This window comes from Aotus nancymaae, unplaced genomic scaffold (genome assembly GCF_030222135.1).
Source record: "Aotus nancymaae isolate 86718 unplaced genomic scaffold, 86718_ANA_hifiasm-v0.15.2.pri h1tg000106l, whole genome shotgun sequence".
Classification (NCBI taxonomy): Eukaryota; Metazoa; Chordata; class Mammalia; order Primates; family Aotidae; genus Aotus; species Aotus nancymaae.
The window spans coordinates 2,837,131-2,857,280 of record NW_026988521.1 but is presented as its reverse complement, the minus strand read 5'-3'; the positions used below and the strand labels follow the sequence as shown (position 1 = coordinate 2,857,280).

The 20,150-nt window shown below is 61.0% G+C and overlaps 1 protein-coding gene across 2 annotated transcripts in view; it reads left to right on the top strand.

Moving 5' to 3' along the window:
- The window catches only part of KCNQ1 (potassium voltage-gated channel subfamily Q member 1), a 388,699-nt gene that overhangs the window by 55,789 nt on the left and 312,760 nt on the right, over positions 1–20,150 (top strand). For both annotated transcript variants that reach the window (XM_021676961.2, XM_021676962.2), the window contains exon 2: positions 18,356–18,446. In XM_021676961.2, coding sequence (XP_021532636.1) covers positions 18,356–18,446 — 91 coding nt within the window. The remainder of the gene's footprint in view (positions 1–18,355; positions 18,447–20,150) is intronic.

Below are 20,150 nucleotides of genomic sequence, written 5' to 3'. Positions count from 1 at the left end.
ACCGGGAACAGACCCACTGCCAAGGCCGCCTCTCTCTTTAGATGTGGCTTGGCATCTGACTGGTTTCCTGGTGTTTAAAGGCTTATTGGGATCGGTCGTGGTGCCTCAGACCCGTCATTCCAGCACATTGGGAGGCCAAGGTGAGAGGATTGCTTGAACCTAGGAGTTCGAGACCAGCCTGGGCAACACAGCAAGACCCCAAATCAAAAAAAAAAATTGTTAATACTAGCCAGGTGTGCTGGCACATGCCTGTGGTCCTAATTACAGGAGGCTGAGGTGGGAGAATCACTTGAGCCCAGGAGTTGAAGGCTGCAGCAAGCTACGATCATGCCACTGCACTCCAGCCTGGGTGACAGAGTGAGACCTTGTTCCAAAAAGATTAACTAAATTAATAAAAGTTTGTCGGGTGTGGTGGCTCACGCCTGTAATCTCAGCATTTTGGGAGGCTGAGGCAAGCACATTGCTTGAACTCAGGAGTTTGAAAGCAGCCTGGGCAACATGGTGAAACCCCGTCTCTACTGAAAATACAAAAATTAGCTGGATGTGGTGGCTCACAGCTGTAGTTCCAGCCGCTCTGGAGGCTGAGGTGGGAGGATCGCTTGAGCCTTAGGGGTGGAGGTTGCCGTGAGCTCAGATTGCGCCACTGCACTCCAGTCTGGGTGACAGAGCCAGACCTTGTCTCAAACAAACAGACAGACACACACGTTTATTGGGCTTTCTCTGCTTTTGGGCAGCGTCCGTGAAAGTGACGCCGGTGTCGTCCCACTCTTCCTTCCAGCTGAGTCTCTGAAGCCCAGGCCAGGCACTTCTCTGATTAGCAGCAGATTCTAGGCCGCAGCCTGCCTGCAGGTCCTGGGTAGCTGGCATGCTCAGATGTCGCTCCTGGGCCTGGGAGGCGCTCCTGGGTGTGGCCTTCCTCCGACCGCGGTGTGAATGACTCTCCCTGCCTGTCATTCTGCTCCCGTCACCCAGGCCAGGCCATACCTAGGGGCTTCCGCACATGCAGTTTCTCTGCCTGCAGGATCTGCCCCCAACTCTCCACCCAACTCAGATCCCACGCCTCCTCCCAGGGCAGCCCTCTTGCCCGCTGCCGTCCGAGACGTCACCCTTTCTCTTTCCCCATCACTGGTTGTTTCGTGTATTTATTTTCCGGTGTCTTTTCTCTCTCCCCATGTGTCGTCTGTCGCTGCTCCCTGGAGCCCAGCGTGGTGCCAGACACACACTACGTGCTTCTGGGTTGGGGGCAGCCAGGACAAAAGCCAGGAGTGGGATGTGGCCCTTGTGGGATGCGGCGTGGGCATGACTGTCACTGAAGGGGAGGAAACGTGGGGTGGAGAAGGGGCAGCTCCTGCTGGGCCTGGCAGCAGGGCCAGAAGTGACAGACAGGGGTCGAGAGACAGTAGGGCTTCCTGGGGAGTCAATGGGCACCACCTAACTCCTGTTTCTGAATGCCCCCTCCCTCTCTGGCACCCCCATGGAACCAGAACCACCTTGTCAGGCCCAGGCGTCTTTCAGCGTCAGTCTGCCTGGGTGGCAACATGGCTTCACTGAGTCCTGGTCAGTCTGTGGCCTGGGAGTCCAGCCTCCATGACTGGGAGTTTGTGGCAGGTGACGGGTGAGGGGTCTCCATGCTCCCGGCCGCTGCGTAGAGGTGCCAACCCGCCCCTCCTCCCAGAGCTGGGCTCCTGTTAGGCAGCACTGAGGATACTGAGACAGAAATAAAACTGCTAAATGCATCTGTGGTTGAATAAAACCACGCCCCAGGCCAGGCCCACGGCAAAATCGGCCACCTCCTCCCTCCAGGCCCGTGAGTGACTCCTGGATTTGATGAAAGCTAGGCCTGGTTCTGGGTGGCCCCACGTGGAATTGTGGCCCAGAAGGTCCGCTGTGAGCCAGAAACCTCCACACAGGAGCCCAGGAGGGGGCTGCTTGGCCACATGGGGGCCCCTCAATCTGCTCTGTGGAGCCCAGGCTGGCCTGCGGCCCCCTGTGCAGGAAAAAACCTGTGGCTTTCCGTGGTGGAGGCCACAGGTCAGAGTGGGTGTGGACAGGGTGCAAGGAAGCAGAGCAGAGGAAGCGTGAGCGTTTGTCTCAGGCCAGCTGGGGAAAGGAAACGGGGCCTTCCTGGCGGGCAGAGACGTCAGGGACTGCCCTGCCGGCCCGGTGTGCAAGATTTGTGTCTCATCCCCAGGTTAGGCGCCTGCCACGTGCCACAGCCTTCCGTGGGCCACGCACCCTCAGTCAAACGAGCTTTGCACAAAACCTGGGCTTTAAGCTTGCTGACCTCTCGGCCCACCCGCCCCTTGACAATGAGAACTGCACATGCTCCGCCTTCCCTGGACTTGGGGCCGACAGGTGCTGGAGCCAGGGCGGGAGAGGGCCACAGGCTGCCCCTGCGTCTGCATCCCCCGCCGATGCCTGGGACCACTGGGCTCCGCAGAAAAGTCGTGCCCCTGAGATGGGCAGCCAGGGGAACTGCCTCCCTCCCACCCCGGTATCCCCACCTCCCCCACCGAATCCCCATTTCCCCTGATCCTTGCCGCCACACACCCGGATTTCCAGCGGGACATAAGGCCACCCGGAATGACAACCCCTCCCAGCCTTTCCTCAAGGCAGGTGGCTGTGACCGCGTGGGGCCAGCGGAATGTGAGTTGAAGTGTCCCAGAGTGGCATCTGGGCATGCGCAGCCCTGCCCCAAGGCTCTCTGGCCACCTTTTGCTCTCTGAGCGGGGATGTCGGGCCTGAGGCTGAGCTGGGCTGGGTCCCTGGGTGCCTGGGGCCGCAGTCTCTGGGCCAGCCTGCTCTCACGGGGGGTACCTCAGGGCCACCACTAGTGGAGGCTGGGGGCACCTGCCTGCCCGCCTGGAGTTCAGGTGAACAACTCCATTGAGGAAGTACCCCCAGCTGTGGGGGTTGCCATGTCCTGCTCCCCAAGGCGGGCTGTCCCCTCCGCGGGATCCGTGCTGTGTCGGCAGAGGGTTTTCCTGGCCCAGGGTCTTGGGGAGCAGATGATGGGGCTTTAGGAACTCTGGCTCTCGGGGAGGCAGTGGGCCCTGGAGCAGCGGGCCCTCATGCCTGTAATCTCAGCGTTTTGGGAGGCCAAGGCAAGTGGATTACTTGAGCCCAGGAGTTTGAGACCAGCCTGGACAACATGGTGAAACCCCGTCTCTACTGAAAATACAAAAATTAGCTGGGTGTGGTGGCTCACATCTGTCGTCCCAGCTACTCTGGAGGCTGAGGTGGGAGGATCGCTTGAGCCTTAGGGGTGGAGGTTGCAGTGAGCTCAGATTGCACCACTGCACTCCAGTCTGGGTGACAGAGCCAGACGCTCAAACAAACAAATAAGGTTTGTTGTTCTCCATGACCGGTGGTGGCCCTGAGTGGGGACCTTGGGAGGACGGAGAGCAGGTGGCTCAGGAAGGAAGCTGCTCGTGTCCTGGCCCCTCACTGGGAATAGCGGTCCCCGAGGAGAAAGCTCTGACGCTGTGCTGCGCTCTGAGCCACCGGGTCTCGTCTGGGGAATCCTGACCCTGTGTGACGTGGGTGCAGGGACCCCACCAGGACCTTTGTACTCTCCTGGCCGTGTCATTGCACAACTCCAGGGGGTGCCGCTCACCTGGGCCCTAGTTGCCCTTCCTGGCCATCCCCTGCTATGGTCATGTAGAGACTGTCTCTGAGTGTCAGTTCAGGACTCAGCTGGAAAGGTTCCATGACCTCAAGGACCCCATGGGACAAGAGGCTGGGCAGCTGTTTGCCCTGCAGATCAAGGGGAGTGTCTGGGATGGGAGCCACCTGCCCTTCCCTCGGAGCGCTGGGCAGTCCCTCAGAGCCACGGAGCCTTGAGGGTCTTGGGCCCTCTTCCCCAGGCCCAGGCACCTGCCAGCCTGAGGTCCCTGGTAGGCCCAGGGCATCCCTGCCCTGTTCAGGGCTCCACAGACACCAGCCCACCACGCTGGGACCTACTGGGAGAGATAGCCACCCGCCTGCTGTCGGGAGCCTCCATCACCAGAGCCTGGGGCTGTCCCAGCCACGCCGGCCGCTGCTTCTCTGCCTCTGCACTGCCTCTCTCCTGAGTTCCCTCTGTCCCTGCAGGTTGGGTTCTCCCCTCTCCTCTGGGCTCTGCACAGGCTGCCATTCTCTCTGCCTGAACCGGGCCTCCACCTCTGAGAAGCCCTCCCTGATTTCCCCTTCCAATGCTGCTGGGAGAGGGAGAAGGGCCAGGTGCAGAAAGAGCATTCACCTGCCCGGTGAAAGCCCCACCTGCCTATTACAAGGCCTGTGATGCCCCCCAGCCTGTAAGGTGTGCACGGGGTCTGTCCCATGCTGGCTCACCCAGCTGCTCAGAGAGGCAGGGGGCTCCTGGGCCCCACGGTGACAATGGGGGACACTCGTCTCTGTTGGAGGATGTGTAGGTCACTCCTGTTGCCCTGGTCAGCTTCCCCAGCCCAAGCTGCCCTCAGTTCCGGGCTTGGCCCCTCCATGGACAGGGAGATGACCCCCTCCCCCGCCATCGTCACCCCTTACCTCGCTGTCAGCCGCCAAGGCAGTGAGAAGAAGCGAGGGAGCTGGCCAGGGCATGGTGCCATGCAGGACACCAGCTCCTCCCAGCTCGCTCTTAGCCTGTTCATAGAGCCTGGTGGCATCTTGCCAGGTACCTGTGGTCCCGGAGCCCCGACCTGCCCCGTCTCTGGAATATTGAGGTGTGGCTGCAGCCAATTTGAGAACGAACGTGGCTCAGGTTGCCAGGTGCCCTGGATGCATTCCCATGTCCCAGTGGGGATACTGAGTCTCGGGGAGGCCACACAGCCGCTGCGTTTCCAGGGACACCCTGTGTTCTCTGTAGTGGGTAGGAGCTTTCCCTATGCAGGAGACCAAGCTACAGCAACAAAGACTTGGGCTAGATGTGAGGAGGGACTTTCCTGAGTCGGCATGAACCGCAGGGACCCACGCCCTGAGCCACTGGTGGGTTGTGTTGACCTGGCTGCCTGCAGCTCCAGGGCCCCTGAGGCCTTCGCTGTCCTTCCTCACCTCGCCCCCTTCCCGAGCGGAGGTGCTCTGGGAGCTCTGCCGGCTTCCTCGGTCTTTTTTATTTTGTATGTTATTTTATTTTAGATTCAAGGAGTACACGTGCTTGTGTTATGTGACTATCGCGTGCTCAATGGTGGGGTTTGGGCGTCTGGTGCGCCCATCAGCCAGATGTCGGACATTATACCCGATAGGTAATTGTTAACCCTCCCCCTCCCCTTTGGAGTCCCAGAGTGACGTTTCTCCACCTTTCCGTCCAAGCGTACCGTCTGTCTGGCTTCCACTCATGAGCGAGAACGCGCCACGTTTGATTTTCTGTCTGTGTCAGTTCGCTGAGGACCACGGCCTCCAGGTCCGTCCAAGTTGCTGCAGAGGTCATGATTCCACTCACCTCTTGGAGGCTCTAAAACCCGGCCTATGTGAGGGAGGCCAGGCCCCTGCCCACTCCCCCCACCCCTCCCACCCATCCCCGAAGTCCCTGCTGCCCAGTGAGACCACCACCCTCTGCTCCAGGACAGCACCGCTGCCATCAGTGGGGGTGGAGGGGGCAGGATGCTGGGACCAGGCCGTGCCCGGGCTAGGGGGTGCACAGCTACATGTGGCCTGCCCGGCCCCTCCCCACCCCATGCAGGCCTCTCACAGAGACGAGTGTCCTAGGGCAGATAGGGCCACATCCATGGGGTCACTTCAGTTTGTCCTCCCGGCGCCTTCTAAATATACTCTCTGCGGGTGTCTTATCACAGCCCAGGGAGCCAGGCTTTGTGTGGCCGGCCCCGGGAGTGCAGAGCCCTGTCCCCAGCAGCCCTCGGCCATGGCGGGCTTGTACCTCTGCCCGGCCACCTGCACCACCCTCTGGGCCCCGAAGAAACTCATGATTTACCTGCTTGCACCCCAGAGCATGGCCACCCCTGTGTGTGTCATGGCTGCAGTGACAGCCCCGACCCCAGGGGCCGGGCACCCCACAGCTCTCCTCACTGAGCCCCTGGACCTATCCACCCACCCCCAGGCCAGGGCTCCTGCTGGAATCTCCCTCTGGAAGGCCAGGCTGCCAGGCTGCCCGGATGCCCGGATGCCCGGATGCCTACCACTCTAGGTTTACTTCTGGGCTGTAGTTTCCCAGGGGGCTTCGAGATGCGGTGGGGGTCTGTGCTGCTGTCGGGCAGACCCGGAGTCCAGTTCTTGCCAACTCTTCAGTGCTGTGTGACTCAAGGCAGATCCCTTAACCTCTCTGAGCTTCCTCCTTGCCTGTGAACGAGGGATGGGTCAAGTTCTCAGGCTCCTCATGAGGTTTAGAGTCAACAGGAGGAAGGGGCTTTACATGGCTCGGTCCCAGAGTCTCCTCATGCCTGGGACACTGACCCACTGGGCTTCTTGGGGGGGCCACTGCAGAGCCTGTTCGTAAAGATATGGCTCCCAGCTCTGGGAACGAATGTTCCTGTTTGAATTCTCAAACTCTGGGCTCAAAACTGGCCTCCAGAAAGCCCTTGAGATGCACAGGGAGCCAGACGGTCCCGATTCGGTTGCCCTCAGCCTGATGTTTAATGCTGCTGTTGGGCACTCCTGACTGTGTAGCGGGTCACACGAAACCCACACTCACGTGCAGACACCCACGCCATCCTGCCAGAGCCCTGGGTTCTCGGCAGTGCCCTGTGCCAGGGTCCTCGTGCTACAGCCACCACCTGATTTTGTCAATAAAGTTTTATTAGGACACAGCCGTGCCCGGCCCAATGTTGCCACAGAGGCTACCTGCCACCACGCCTGGGAGGTTTCCTTTCTGGCCCAGAGGTGTGCCAGGCCCACACAGGGCTCTTCTCATGGGAAGGGACGTTGTTCTTACCCTCCTGATCTCTCCCCGCCTTACCCTGACCCCCAGAGTTTGCCTGGTGTCAGCGGGAAGTTTCTCTGAGGGACCCCCAGTACCTGTCCCTCTAGTGCCTCTGAAGGTTTTGATGTGACATTCAGGATGGCAGGGCACTCGAGCACAGCTGTGTTCGCTCCCCAGGCTGCCCCCAGAAAGGAGGGGTCGGGCCCCCGGCTCCAGGCTCTGCACTGAGGTGAGGGCCCTGGGCGTCAGGGTGAGATAGGAATGAGCCCTCAGTAGGTGCCAGGCGGGGCCCGCCCTCATCCCCACTGCATGGCCTGAGTGTCTAGGAGTCCCGTGCTTAGCTGGACCCCGCAGTCCCCACCCTGCACAGCTGTTGAAAAGGAAACGCCCATCCCGCTGCCTCCCCACGTGTGTCACCTCTTGGTGCGGGGGCATCCAGGTTCCTGGCGCTTGGGGATGGGGTGAAATGCAGCTGATGGATCTCCAGCTGGGAAGCTCCTGGGACCCCCTGGAGGGCTCTGGTGGGAGGCCTGGCATTCCATCTGCACCAAAGAGGGCTCAGGGCTGAGAGGCTCCGGGACAGGTTGGCTCTGGGAAACGTTCCCCGCCCCACACGGGCTGAGTCCGGCCGGGCCTCGCCGTGGTGTCTCACCTCTCTGTCTGGCAGCACTCAGGCAGGATGGAAGGAGAAGCAGGACCTCGTCCCAGGGCGTCCAGGCATGTGGCGTGACAGCCAGGTGGGATGGCAGGGTCCCCCCGCCTCCTGGGTCTGTCCTGAGTTGGTCTGCTAGGGGCAGCCCCTGAGACTGCTCCTTCAGGGAAGAGGGACCGGTTTGGCCGGTGGGACCATGGCCCTGGGAGCGTGTGCCTGCATGTCCTGCCCACTCACACCTGCCTGCACCCCCAGCTCACGGCAGAGCCCGCCCTAGGAGGCTTCCAGTGACCTGTCAACCTGCACTGTTGGCACGAACCTGGGGGTGGGGGTTCCAGAACGCAGCTTCAGTGCCACGTCCTGCTCAAAGGCCTCACGGGGCCAGGCTGTGCCTGTGGGGTGGGGCAGGACAGGAAGGAAAAGAACAGAGCCTAAGGAGCTTCATCTCACTTCCAGATTCACCTTGGAGGCCTGCATGGAGGAGGAAGCACTGAGACTTCATTCACTGAGCTTCCGGGTTTACCCTAAACATTCATTCACACCATCGGTCATTCAGCAAACACCTCACAAACGTGCATCCCAAGCCTGGCACTGGGTCGTAGGGGCCGGTGCAGCTGGTGGGCCCCTGCCTGGGGAGCCCCTGCCTGGTGGGCCCCTGCCTGGGGAGCCCCTGCCTGGGGAGCCCCTGCTCTGGGGAGCCCCTGCTCTGGTCGGGGAGGCAGTGGTGGCAGCGGCTGCCCAGCGGTCCATGAACTGGTGCAAGCCAGAGCCGGAGGCCTCCTGAGAGCCTGGCAGGGAAGCCAGGCAAGGGCCTCCCCAGGAGGGCTTGGGGTCCAGGCTTCATGTGGTGTTCTTGTGACATGGGAAGGGCCTGATAGGATTCACACTTTCCTGATGGCTCTGGCTGCCGGTAGACACTGCCTGGCACAGGAGAGACAGAGGCAGGGAGAGCAGGGGAGTGGGCTGCAGTTGGGGTGCAGGCCTGGTGGCCCCGGCAGAGGGACCAGACTCTGGGGAGGTGCTGTGGGCATAAGAGCTCCGTGGGGGCCCAGCCGAAAGCTGGCAGGGAGGGGCCTGTTGCTTGGGGTTCCCAGTCCAGATCTGTTATGGAAAAAGTGTCAGCTGAAAGCCCAAGAGGCCGAGGACAGCCTTGGTCCCGCCGCGGGACACAGGTTTAATCTCCTGATGGACTCTTGACAGGCGGGCTAACGTCTGTGTCTAACGGGGGCCGCACACTTAGGGCTTTGGGAGACAATGGGGGCAGAAATCTTACCCCGGCCACATCGAGCCACCCATCGTCACGTCCTTCCGGTCGTGGATCACGTTGCCTTCAGGAACGTTTTAAAGAAACGAGACTCGGGCTGCTGCAGAACAAACCTCGGTTGGAGAGTTGAGGCCAGTGTGAGGCTCGGGGTGGCCCGGGAGGCCTGGCCTGGCGGGGAGGCGTCCGTGCGCCCGGAGTGGACTGGGACTCCCAGGCTGTGGGTCTGTCGGCAGGTGTGGATCACATCCATAGTCCTTCTGTGGGTTCTGCCCCGTTGTAAGCCCCCACCAGCTGGCCGGCCAGTGTGGACAATGGCAGACAGGGTGCTGTGTGGTGGCCTGAGGGGCAGTGGTCGGGGGGCAGCTGTTGGGGGCCGGGTGCTAGGGAGCCACATGGACCTGCTCCTGTCATGGCAGCTGCCTGCTGCAGATGGGCCAGCCGGGTCTCGCCTGTGCTGGGAGCCGTCACTCAGCTCCCTTCTCTCCAGCGTGACAGGGTTTGGGTGGTGCCCTTCGGGCTGAATGGTGAGAGACATCCCTGTCCTGACCCCAGTACAAATGGACACAACCCTTTTTATTAAAAGAGTCTTTGCAGATGCATTTCCTTTAAGGATCTGGAGGTGAGAGGAGGAGAAGGAAACTTGAGTACATTTTGAATCATGTTTTAAAAATGAAGACACTAGGCCAGGCTTGGTGGCTCACACCTGTAATCCCAGCACTTTGGGAGACCGAGGCTTGAGGCCAGGAAATTGAGGCTACAGTGAGCCAGTATCATGCCACCGTTCTCCAGCCTGGGCGACAGAGTGAGATCCTGTCTCAGAAAACCAAAAAACCTAATATATGTTTTTGACGATACCTAATTCTGCTGTTTAAGAATTCAAAATCTGCTAATAATTATCATAAGTAATGTATTAAATGCTCATCACACGTCCTAACAGGCCAGGTGGTGGTCCCCAAGATGTTGGTTTCCGTCCCTGGAAGCTGCGAATCTGACCTCACGTAGAGAAAGCCCCTTTGCAGCTGAGCCAGAGGGGTCTGGAGAGGCGTGATTGCATCACCCAGGGGGCCCAAGTGCAGTGACACATGGCCTCCTAAAAGGACAGATTCCACAAAGGAAGATCTGGCCACGTGCCACACAGCCAGAGTAATGTTGCCACACACCCAGGACACGGGAGCCTCCAGAGGCTGGAACGGGCCTGTCGCCCCCGCCCCCACCCCCACCCAGGACAACACAGGGCCTGATGTCGCATTCCTGCCCCAGAACCATGGCACCGAGTGGTGGGGCCGGGGGCCCTGGAGTCGACCAGTCTGGGCATGTCTCATGCTGTGTCCCAGCCTCAGTGTCCCCATCGGTTGGCAGTACCTCCTGCTCCCCAATCCAGGGCGTTCCAGGGGGCAGCCTGGGACCAGATGTGCCTCACCAGGGCTTCCAGCTCCTCACTGGGGCTTCCATGATGTGGCACTTTCCATGTGGGGCCTGGAGGGGGATCCCGTGCCCAGTGTCCAGCCCAGCATGGGGCCCTCAGTGTGGGCTGGACTCGCCCCTCTGGGAGGGGTCCGGAGATGCCTGACCCCTGACCCATGCAGCACCAGGAAGCAGGTGAACAGGTGGGGGGCTTGGTGAGGCTTCCCGATGACAGCCAGTGGTGTGGGGCTTGGCCAGCTGGTAGCTCTTTCTGAGGTGTGGATTCAGCCCTGGAGTACAGCCCTGGCAGGCCCTGAGACCTCTGCCCCCGGGCATCCACATCCCGGGGCTCTGAGCTCAGCAGCCAGGTCAGGGATGGAGGGAGACGGCTGGTGAGCAGTGTGTGAGCAGGGGGAGCAGGGGATGCCTGCCCTCTCCAGCCCCCAGGCTTTCCTTGCTGGGGCACGTGGGTTTCAGAGGCACTTGGAATCTCCCAGGATGACTTTTGTTTTTTCTTCTTTAAAAAAAGCCCCTAGATGTGGTTTGGGGTTTAAGCATCGAAGTTTATTCCCTTGAAGTTGCACATTCAAGGCCCTAGCCGGCCTTCGGCTCTAGGTTCGCTTCACAAACCCACTGTCTGCTTATCAGCCTGGCAAGGTCCCGTCCCCAGTGCGGGTCTTTAAACATTGCTTGACTTCATTCACCAGCCACCTGGAACATCTTCTTTCTTTCTTTTTCTTTCTTTCTTTCCCTTCTTTTCTTTCTTTTATTTCTTCTTTCTTTTCTTTCTTTCTTTCTTCTTTCGAGACTGAGTTTCACTCTTGTTGCCCAGGCTGCAGTGCAATGGTGCAATCTCAGCTCACCACAACCTCTGCCTCCCAGGTTGAAGCGATTCTTCTGCCTCAGCCTCTCCAGTAGCTGGGATTACAGGCGTGTGCCACCACCACCACACCCGGCTAATTTTTGTATTTTTAGTAGAGATGGGGTTTCTCCATGTTGATCAGGCTGGTCTCGAACTCCTGACCTCACGTTTATCTACCCGCCTCGGCCTCCCAAAGTGCTGGGATTACAGGCGTGAGCTGCTGCACCCAGCAAGAACGTTTTCAACACTCTGATGCTTGCTCTATGAATGTTATTTAGTGTTTCCTTTAAAAAATGTTTTTTATTGTGATAAAATACACATAACACAAAACTTACCATCTTTGTTCTTTGTAAGGTCACAGTTCAGTGGCATTAGGTACACTGACGTGGCTGTGCAGCCATCAGCAACATCCACACCAAAACTTCTCTTCCCAAACTGAGACTCTGCACCCGTGAAACGCCGCTCCCTCTCCCCGGCCCCGCCGTCCTGCGTGACCAGGGACCTGCCTCTACCCCGCCCGGCCATCTGGCTCCCTGTGTCCACAGACCCCCTGCTCCCTGAGTCCCGCTGTCCTCCTCCCTGCGACCGTGGATTTGGCCGCTCTGGGTGCCTCCCGAGTGGAGCCCTGCAGCATTCGCGCTTCTGTGACCAGCGCTCTGTCCCCAAAGCTCCTCCGTGCTCATGTCCTTCCACGTGTGATGCTTTTCAGACTGACAAAACTCTTCAAGTATTAACGTAATTTTTATGTTTATAGACTCAAGAAATTAAGCACGTGGAGCTGAGGGAGCAAAGTTCTGTGGAACGCTCCGGTGGTCACGCACCCCAGGGTTTCAGCTTCGTCCCTGGGTGAGCTCCAGGGTGCAGTGGCCTTGAGCTGGAGTTCTAAGGGCGCCCCTCAAGCTGCTCACGTGTCTTTGCACATGAAGTAGGCGGCTCTCTTTACGCTTTCTCAGCTTTATTGGGAAACACCTCAGGGTTATAAAACACCCCCCATGGGCTAAAGAGGCTGTCACACACTGTGTGTGGGGCCTGTCCCTGAGTGGGCATGCAAGGCCTGAGTCCCGGCACATCCCCCGCCTGGACTGGATTTACTTGGCGGGCCACCGGGATTGACCCAGCCCATTTAGAGGCACTGCTCAGGGGTCCCCGTGTGTGTGACAGCGGGCTGTGAAGTCCCAGCTTCAGCTCGCTGTAGCCCCAGGCCGTCTGAGCCGTGGAGCCCAGGCAGGCCTGCTGCCTGCACCCCAAAGAGCCCTCCTGCAGCGTCTCAGGCTACGGCCCTGGCAGGGCTCCTGCCTTCTCCGTGTTCCCGGGCACCCAGCGCCGAGACGCTGAAATGATGTCAGATAACTCACTGGACGCCAGCCCCGTCACTGCTCCTGAGGCCAATTTGCCGTAAAGGAGAACAAGTAGGGGGTTGTCTCCTGGGGTGTGGTGGGCTCCGCACTCATGTGGCAAACCCCCCATGGCCACACCTTCCTGGGAGCTCAGCTGGGATGGTATTCAGGGGACCGCATGACCTGGAGGGGTCGGTGTCTTCTCTCCCCGACCCCTTCACCAGCCTGCCCCGCCTCCCACTCTGAGTTCAGAACCCACATAGGATTCTCCTTTCCCAGGGCCTCAGTTTCCCAGCTCTGTGGCGTCGGGGGCTATGACTGCCTGGCCTTGGAGCTGAGGCAGAGGGGGCAGTGGGTAGCCCTGTGGAGGTGGGAGAGGGCACAGGCACCCCAGGCCCTGAGAAACTCCAGGGCAGGGACAGCCCTGCCTGCATGTCGGACATCCAGTCCACCACCTGTGAGGCTCCCGGCTCTGCCCAAGACAAGAATAGATCAAGTGATAAATAAGGTAAAACTTTTTATCTGGAGTAGATAAAAGTAAGCTTTATCATATAATTCCTTCTGAGGCTAGCACTGCATATGGAAATACTGGAAGAATCATTTAGCCTTCAGGATATGGCAAGGGAAAACCAGCCTGGCCCAGGGCACCCGCCTCCACCATCTGCCTGGCCTGCGGGGGAACGTTCCCTGGGCCTGGAGTGCTGTCTTCTGCCTCAGCTGCGATTCCACTGTATGGGGCTTTCCCCGGGCACCTCTGCCCAGAGGGTTGGGGTGGACGTCTGCTTGGGTGCATTCTGCGGGGCTGGCCCAGGGCGCGTGCGATCTTCCCTGGCCAGTTTCTGTCTTCCCTGAAAGGCCCAGCCAGGAATCTTCCCGCTGCAGTGACTCCACACACCTGAGCCCATCTGTCCCCGGAGCACAGCACATGGGCAGGAGAGGTTCTGCAGCTGGAATCTGTGCCACGAAGCCCATCGAGGCATGTGAGTGTGTACTGTGCACATGGTGCTGACCAGCGTCCCACCCACCAGTGCCGTGGCTGAGGACACCCACAGCCACCGTGATGGCCGACTGTCACCCAAACAGCATAGGAATGGAAAGGCCGTGACGGCAGATGCAGAAGGCAGTGCGCCTGTGGCCTTCTAGAAGAGCGGCTGCGAGGGGGGCTATCTCAGCCTCCAGGTTGCAGGTACACATGACAGTGCCCCTGTGACGGGCAGAGAAGCTGCAGGCAATTCTGTTTGTTCACCTCTACCTTGAAGGAAGTTTATGGCTTTTCCACCATGTCCTGAAAGTTTAAAGCTTTCAACCTGGGCCTGGAGGCGTCAGGGTCAGCAGATCTGGGTCCGGGCCACGGCCCCCTTCCCTCCTAGAACTCCATTTGCTCATCTGAGAGTGAGGGTATGTGACACCTTCTGGCAGGTCGCTGAGAGGCTGGGGCAGTGGTGTGGATTCGGGTGCGTGGCTGGCAGATGTGGCTGTCGTGTGGCTGAACGGTGGTCCCAAGGTGTCTGTGTCCTTGTCCTGTGAACAAGTTAGGTTGTTTGGCCAAAGGGGCTTTGCAGGGTGACTGAGGGATGGCTCATACCCGGGTAAGCCCTAATGGTGATCTCGAGGGTTCTTCTAAGAGAAGCAGGAGGATCCGAGTTGCAGAAGGAGACAGGAGGACGGAGGCCAAGCTGGGTTACGGGGATGCTGCTGTGCCACTCTCGCTGCAGCCCCTGCTCATGCACGCCAAGACCAGAGCCAGCAAGGTGTCTCACACCGAGGGCGAAGGGTCCCAGGGCCCAGCCTCTAGGACGCCAGCCATGCCGGGTCAGGGAACCAGGCTGCAGTCCTGTCTCCTCCTCAGTTTACCCCAGTCGTGACCTCAGAAGCCCTCGGACCCCCATGTCCCTACCTGTAGCATGTGTTTGATGGCACACTGTGTTGATGTCACACTCTGGCAGAGTCGCGTGGGGATCCGTGTTACTGTCTGCATAGCACTGGCTGGGCGCCAGGCAGTGGCCTGCGGCCCCCAGGAGCACTTCCTGTTACTGGACAGAGAGCAACTTAGCGGACCCTCCCACAGCCGCTAGTGGGTGGTGGGTTTTGCCACATCTTTGCAGGAGATGGCACTGAGAGCTTCCGGGCTTATCCAAGGCCTCAGGGTGAAGTCAGCGCTCACTCCTGACTCCCTGCTGCTGACACATCCCTCCACAGCCTGGGAAGAAGCACTGTGGGTCACTTCTTTGTGTTGATGAGGAAACTGAGGCAGGGGAGCTGCCTGGGTCACATGGCCATGGAGGGGCAACCAGTGGGCACTGCATCCTGTGTGCAGATGCTGCCCTGGGCCTCTGCACCCCATGGGCCTGGGGAGCAGGCAGGCGGTATCTCCTGCTGGGGGAACAGGCAGGCAGTATCTCCTGCCCGGGGAACCCCTGCTCTGCTTCCTTGTGGCTGAGCCAGGCTGTGTCTAATCTTACTTCCCTGCTCACTGCAAATCAAAACAAACAGACGCCCAGGAGGATTAGGTGTGGCCGTCGTGGCGGAGGGAGCCCTGGCGGGGTGGGGAGAGCCGGCAGTTGCACCAGCAAAGGGCAGAGACCCAGCCCAGCTTCGGGGTGCAGGGTTCGGGGCCAGGGCCTGCGGGTTGGCGCAAAGGCTCTTCTGAGAGCCTGGAGGGAGGCCTGCTCCAGCACTGGGCAGCATGCTCGGGGCAAGGTGGGCCGGGCTGAGCCCATCCGCAGCGCCCGGAATGGTGCCCAGTGCAGAGGGCACTCCCCCTCCCGGCTGACCTTTGCTCATGTCCCCGTAAGAGCCACAGATTCACCCTATGGAGGGCCCCCGACACGGTCGTCCCAGAGGCTCCAGCCGTGTCTGTCGAACAAAGTACTCTACACCCACCCCGGGCCAGCACTGTGTGGATTATGGCCCCAGAGACAGATGAAGGTGTGGTGGTCAGTGTGGGAGCACCCAGAGGGAGCCTGGCAGGGCCTGGACATCTTGCTCAAGGTGGGCAGGAAGTATCCTCAGAGCCAAAGCAGTATGGAGGGTGGGGGTGCAGAGAGGGTCCCTGGCTGGAAGCACCTCACGTGCAAATGCCAGGCAGTTGATGCAGCCAGAGCTCTGGGCGGGCAGGGTTGGGGCACCGAGGCCCAAGGAAGGGCAGGGCTGCATGCCAGCTTCCAGGTGCTCCTGGGAACCACAGGGCTGATCAGACTTGGGTCGAATGTCCCAGTGGGGGAGTGACCTCAGGAAGCGAAGGAAGAGTCATGGTGGCCACAGCGGCAGCTTTGGGGCTTAGAGATTAAATGAAGGAGCTCACACAGGGCTGATCACCTCCTGTGTGCCAGGCCCTGTCCTGGGCATGGACTGCAGCCCACAGCCCCACTCTTGGGATGCACATGGTCTGGGGGGTGCACAACAGACTGGTCCCAGCAGTGATACTTGAGTATAAAGGACACAGTGGGGTGCTGTGGGGGCCAGGGTCAGACGTCGGAGCTGGGCTCTGCCTGTGAGACAGGGCCGCCTGGTGGGGCGCTGTGAGGCCAGGGTCGGACGTCGGAGCTGGGCTCTGCCCATGAGACAGGGCCGCCTGGTGGGGTGCTGTGGGGCCAGGGTCGGACGTCGGAGCTGGGCTCTGCCTGTGAGATAGGGCCGCCTGCAGGACCCTCAAGCTGGTCTTCTAGGCTGGGCGGCAGCAGGTACAGGGGGCCTAAGGTGGGCTGGGCAGGCACAGTCAGGACTGGCAACAAGGGCCAGGAGGAGCTGGGGTGGTCTGGGGCCATGGTGGTACCATGCTGAGGGGTGACATTGAGGGTTCACTGCCTGGCTGGGTATGTGGGCTGGGGGCGCCGAGGGTGGAGGTGGGCACCGTGGTCAGGGGGAGATGAGGATGGATGGGCAGGGTGCAGACAGGGGCTGGCTGGGGTTGGCTCTGCGGGTGGAGCTGGCCAGTGTGGGCAGGATGGGGTGTCGCTGAGGCAGGTGGCTGAGGAAGTGGTGGCTACAGCAGCGGGACTGTGGCTGTGGGGAGGGAGGAACCCAGGAAGGGGGCCTGAGCAGAGTCATTGGCTGAGTGAGTCCTCAAGTGCCTTTGGGTGGGGCTGCCAGAGGCCTGGAAAGGATTGCCCTGCCCACAGGAGCTGTGGAGCTGGCCCCAGAGCCCCAGCTCCCTTAGAAGCCTCTGTGCATGGGAGGATGAGCCGGGGCAGGCCATGCAGGGAGGTAGCCTGCTTGCTGTGGGCTCTGGGGACCTGGGGAGGGTGGGCCGGGCCGTGCGCATCTGGACAGGTGGGAGAGGATGGGTTCTGGGTGCGGCGAGTACGGGAGGTTGGGAGGAAGGCAATGCAGGAGGCCCCCTGGCTGCCCTGGGTAGGTTAGAAGCCACTCGGGATGGCAGGACCTGAGGGAGGGAAGGAGCCTGGGGCACCCTATGCTGGCACCCCCAGGGTCTGTGTGTGCGGCCGCTTCCTGGCTGTCCTGTCGCTGAGGACCCATGGGGATCCTTGGAGTCTCCTCTGAGGCGGGAGAAAGGCGGGGCGGGCCCTGGAGGGTGCGTTTGCAGAGGCAGCAGCTACTTATCTTTATGGTTCCGGGGATCAGAGCAGGCGGCCCGTCTGTTCTTCGCGCTCCCACAGAGCGTTGGCCCCAGGGTGGGGCTCTGCACCTTCCCTTTCATGGGTTCTGTGGCTCAGCCTCAGGGCCCTGGGAAGGAGGAAGTAAAACCACATGAGAGCGGCCCACAGCCTGCAGCCTCGAGGCCCCTCTGCCAACCAGATGCTTGGTGCAGATGTCAGGACCCTCACCCGGCTGGGCTGGCTTCTGTGCTGTGACCACCAGCACCCCGTCCTGGGCCTTTCACTCCTGGGCAGGGGCCCACTGACTGCACTCTGGAAATGAGCTGTAAAATCAGCTGTGCCGAGATGCAATTCCACACCGTGGTTCACTTGCAGAACGTGGGCCCCTCGTGGCTCTAGGACACAGCGTTGTGTGGCCATCACCGCCATCCGCATCTAGAGCGTTTATCCCGCCCCGGGGCAGCCATCAGTCTGTTTCTGTTTCTGTGGCTCTGGCTGTCCTGGGTGTAGCCACATGGCAGGTGGTCAGCAGGCGGTCACCTGTCTGTGTCTGGCCTTGGCACCATGTTTCCAGGGCCCGTCCATGTGGCGGCATGTGTTGGCGCCTCGTCCCTTCCTGCGACGGGCCGGCATCCCTCGTGCGGACCTACCTTGAGTGTGTGCTCAGCTAACGGACAACTGCATTTTTGCAGCACCATCTGTTCCTACCCCAGGGTGGGGCTGAGGCCGGGGCCCCTCCGCTGCTCCCCAGGTGCATCTGTGGGGTGGGCTGAGGCCATGGAACTGACCACCGTGGGGTGGGCTGAGGCGTGGAACTGAGCGCCGTGGGTGGGCTGAGGCCATGGAACTGACCACCGTGGGGTGGGCCGAGGCTGTGGAACTGAGCGCCGTGGGGTGGGCCGAGGCTGTGGAACTGAGCGCCATGGGGTGGGCCGAGACCATGGAACTGACCGCCGTGGGGTGGGCCGAGGCGTGGAACTGAGCGCCGTGGGGTGAGCCGAGGCTGTGGAACTGAGCGCCATGGGGTGGGCCGAGGCTGTGGAACTGAGCGCCGTGGGGTGGGCCGAGGCGTGGAACTGAGTGCCGTGAGGTGGGCCGAGGCGTGGAACTGACCGCCGTGGGGTGGGCTGAGGCCATGGAACTGACCGCCGTGGGGTGGGCTGAGGCATGGAACTGACCACTGTGGGGTGGGCTGAGGCTGTGGAACTGACCGCCGTGGGGTGGGCTGAGGTGTGGAACTGACCGCCGTGGCGTGGGCTGAGGCCGTGGAACTGACAGCCGTGGGGTGGGCTGAAGCGTGAAACTGACCGCCGTGGGGTGGGCTGAGGCCGTGGAACTGAGCACTGTGGGGTGGGCTGAGGCGTGGAACTGAGCGCCGTGGGGTGGGCTGAGGCTGTGGAACTGACTGCCGTGTCCCTGTCTTGCAGCTTCCTCATCGTCCTGGTCTGCCTCATCTTCAGCGTGCTGTCCACCATCGAACAGTATGCCGCCCTGGCCACAGGGACCCTCTTCTGGATGGTATGTAGCTTCCAAGGGCACGGCTGGATGTCACGCTGCCTGGGGGCTGGCATCTCCCTGGCGCTGATCCTATAAGGTGGGGCAGAGCCGCTCCCGGCCCCTTGCTCACATGTTGGCCCTGCCCTGACACACGGTGGGGACACCTCCCCAGCACCCACCCTTGCCAAGTGACTTGGGATGTGTGTGCCACAGGCGAGGGGGGCAAGGACTGAGAGGAGCCTGGAGCTGGCGGTCTGAAAGGGCTTCCTGGAGAGGGGCTTCCGAGCTTGGCTGAAAGGAAGGAGGATGTAGGGTGGAGCCGGTGGTGAGGCTGGCAGGTGCCTGCCCGAGCCTTCGTCCACAGTGTCCCTGGGGTCTGGTGACTCCTGTTCCTGGGTTGTGGCTGGCACATGGGCCCTGAAAGTGTCCCAGCAGCTGCCCCCACCCCAGGCACCCGGGTGGTCCCTTCCATCAGCCCGAGAGGCGCTCTGTGTGGTGGCGGTGGTGGGAGTGTCCTGGACTGGGGGCAGGAGTGTTCCCGAGCTGGCAGTGCCTGCCTCAGCACACAGTCCTTCCTCAAGCCTCTGCTGGGTTCTGAGTGCCCTGTGTCTTCCTCCCTGCGGGTGAGGGCTGGCGCCACTAGCCGCGTTGTGCCTGTGTGCCCAGAAGCGATGAAGGAAAGGTGAAGTTGACTCCCTAGAAATGAGATGACCGCCACTGCTGAAGCCATTGTGAGAGGACTCGGGGGCCCGGCGGGACAGGCTCCCCTGGCCAGGAAGACACAGCACCGAAAAGAAGCATGAAACCAGTGTCCCTGGAGGTGCCCAGGGTAGCTTGAGGATCCAGGGAATTTCCAACACCCCATGCCCTGGCCTGGGCAGCTGTCTGAGCTCCTCTCTCTGACGGTGGGGTCTCAGGACTCCTCTCCTCCCCAAGACAGGGCTGGGGACAGGTCCCCAGATACACCTCAACCTGAACAGGCCCAGCTCTGGCAAGGAGGCCTGGAGCGAGCAGCTGTAGGTGGGGCTGCTCCACGCTGTGCCGTTTCTGCTGGCCAGGTGCTGGGAGCAGGACGAGGCAGGCCCACGGCCTGGTGGCAAACCTCGAAGTTGATCTGGCTGTGAGGCCACCCGAAAGGCGGGGTGCAGGGGACCAGCTATGTCTGGAGCCCACGGGGTCCCCATGGAAGCCGCCTGAGTGTGGGCCGTGGGCTCCGGCAGGACCCGGTCCGGCAACTCTCCTTGGTCCGGCTTTGCTGTTTTCTGGTCTCGTCGTGGAATATTCCCAGTATCTGCAAAGGAGGAGAGAGTCACGACTCAGCTCCCAGCGCGCACGGGCGGATCTGGGCTGGTTTCGTGCTGCTTTTCAGTGCTATGTCTTCCTGGCCAGGGCAGCCTGCCCCAGGGGGCTCCCGAGTCCTCTCGTGATGGCTTCGGCGGTGGCATCTGTCTTATTTCTCGGGAGTCAACTTTACATGTCCTTCGTTGCTTCTGGAGCTTGGGCCGTAGCTGAGTGTGGAGAAATTCGCCTGCCCTGACCAGGTTAACTGTGCGCTCCACGGCGGCTGGGAGCTTCCTGGGAAGGGGTGTGAGGCACAGGCCGGCGGTCCTTCCCTGGCTTCCCAGTTCTCCCAGTGCCATGCCTTCCATAGTCCATCGGTCCTGCCTGACTGGAGGGCCCGTCTTCTCTGTAACCCAGAGGTCCAGAGGCAGTAGGAAGGGTCTG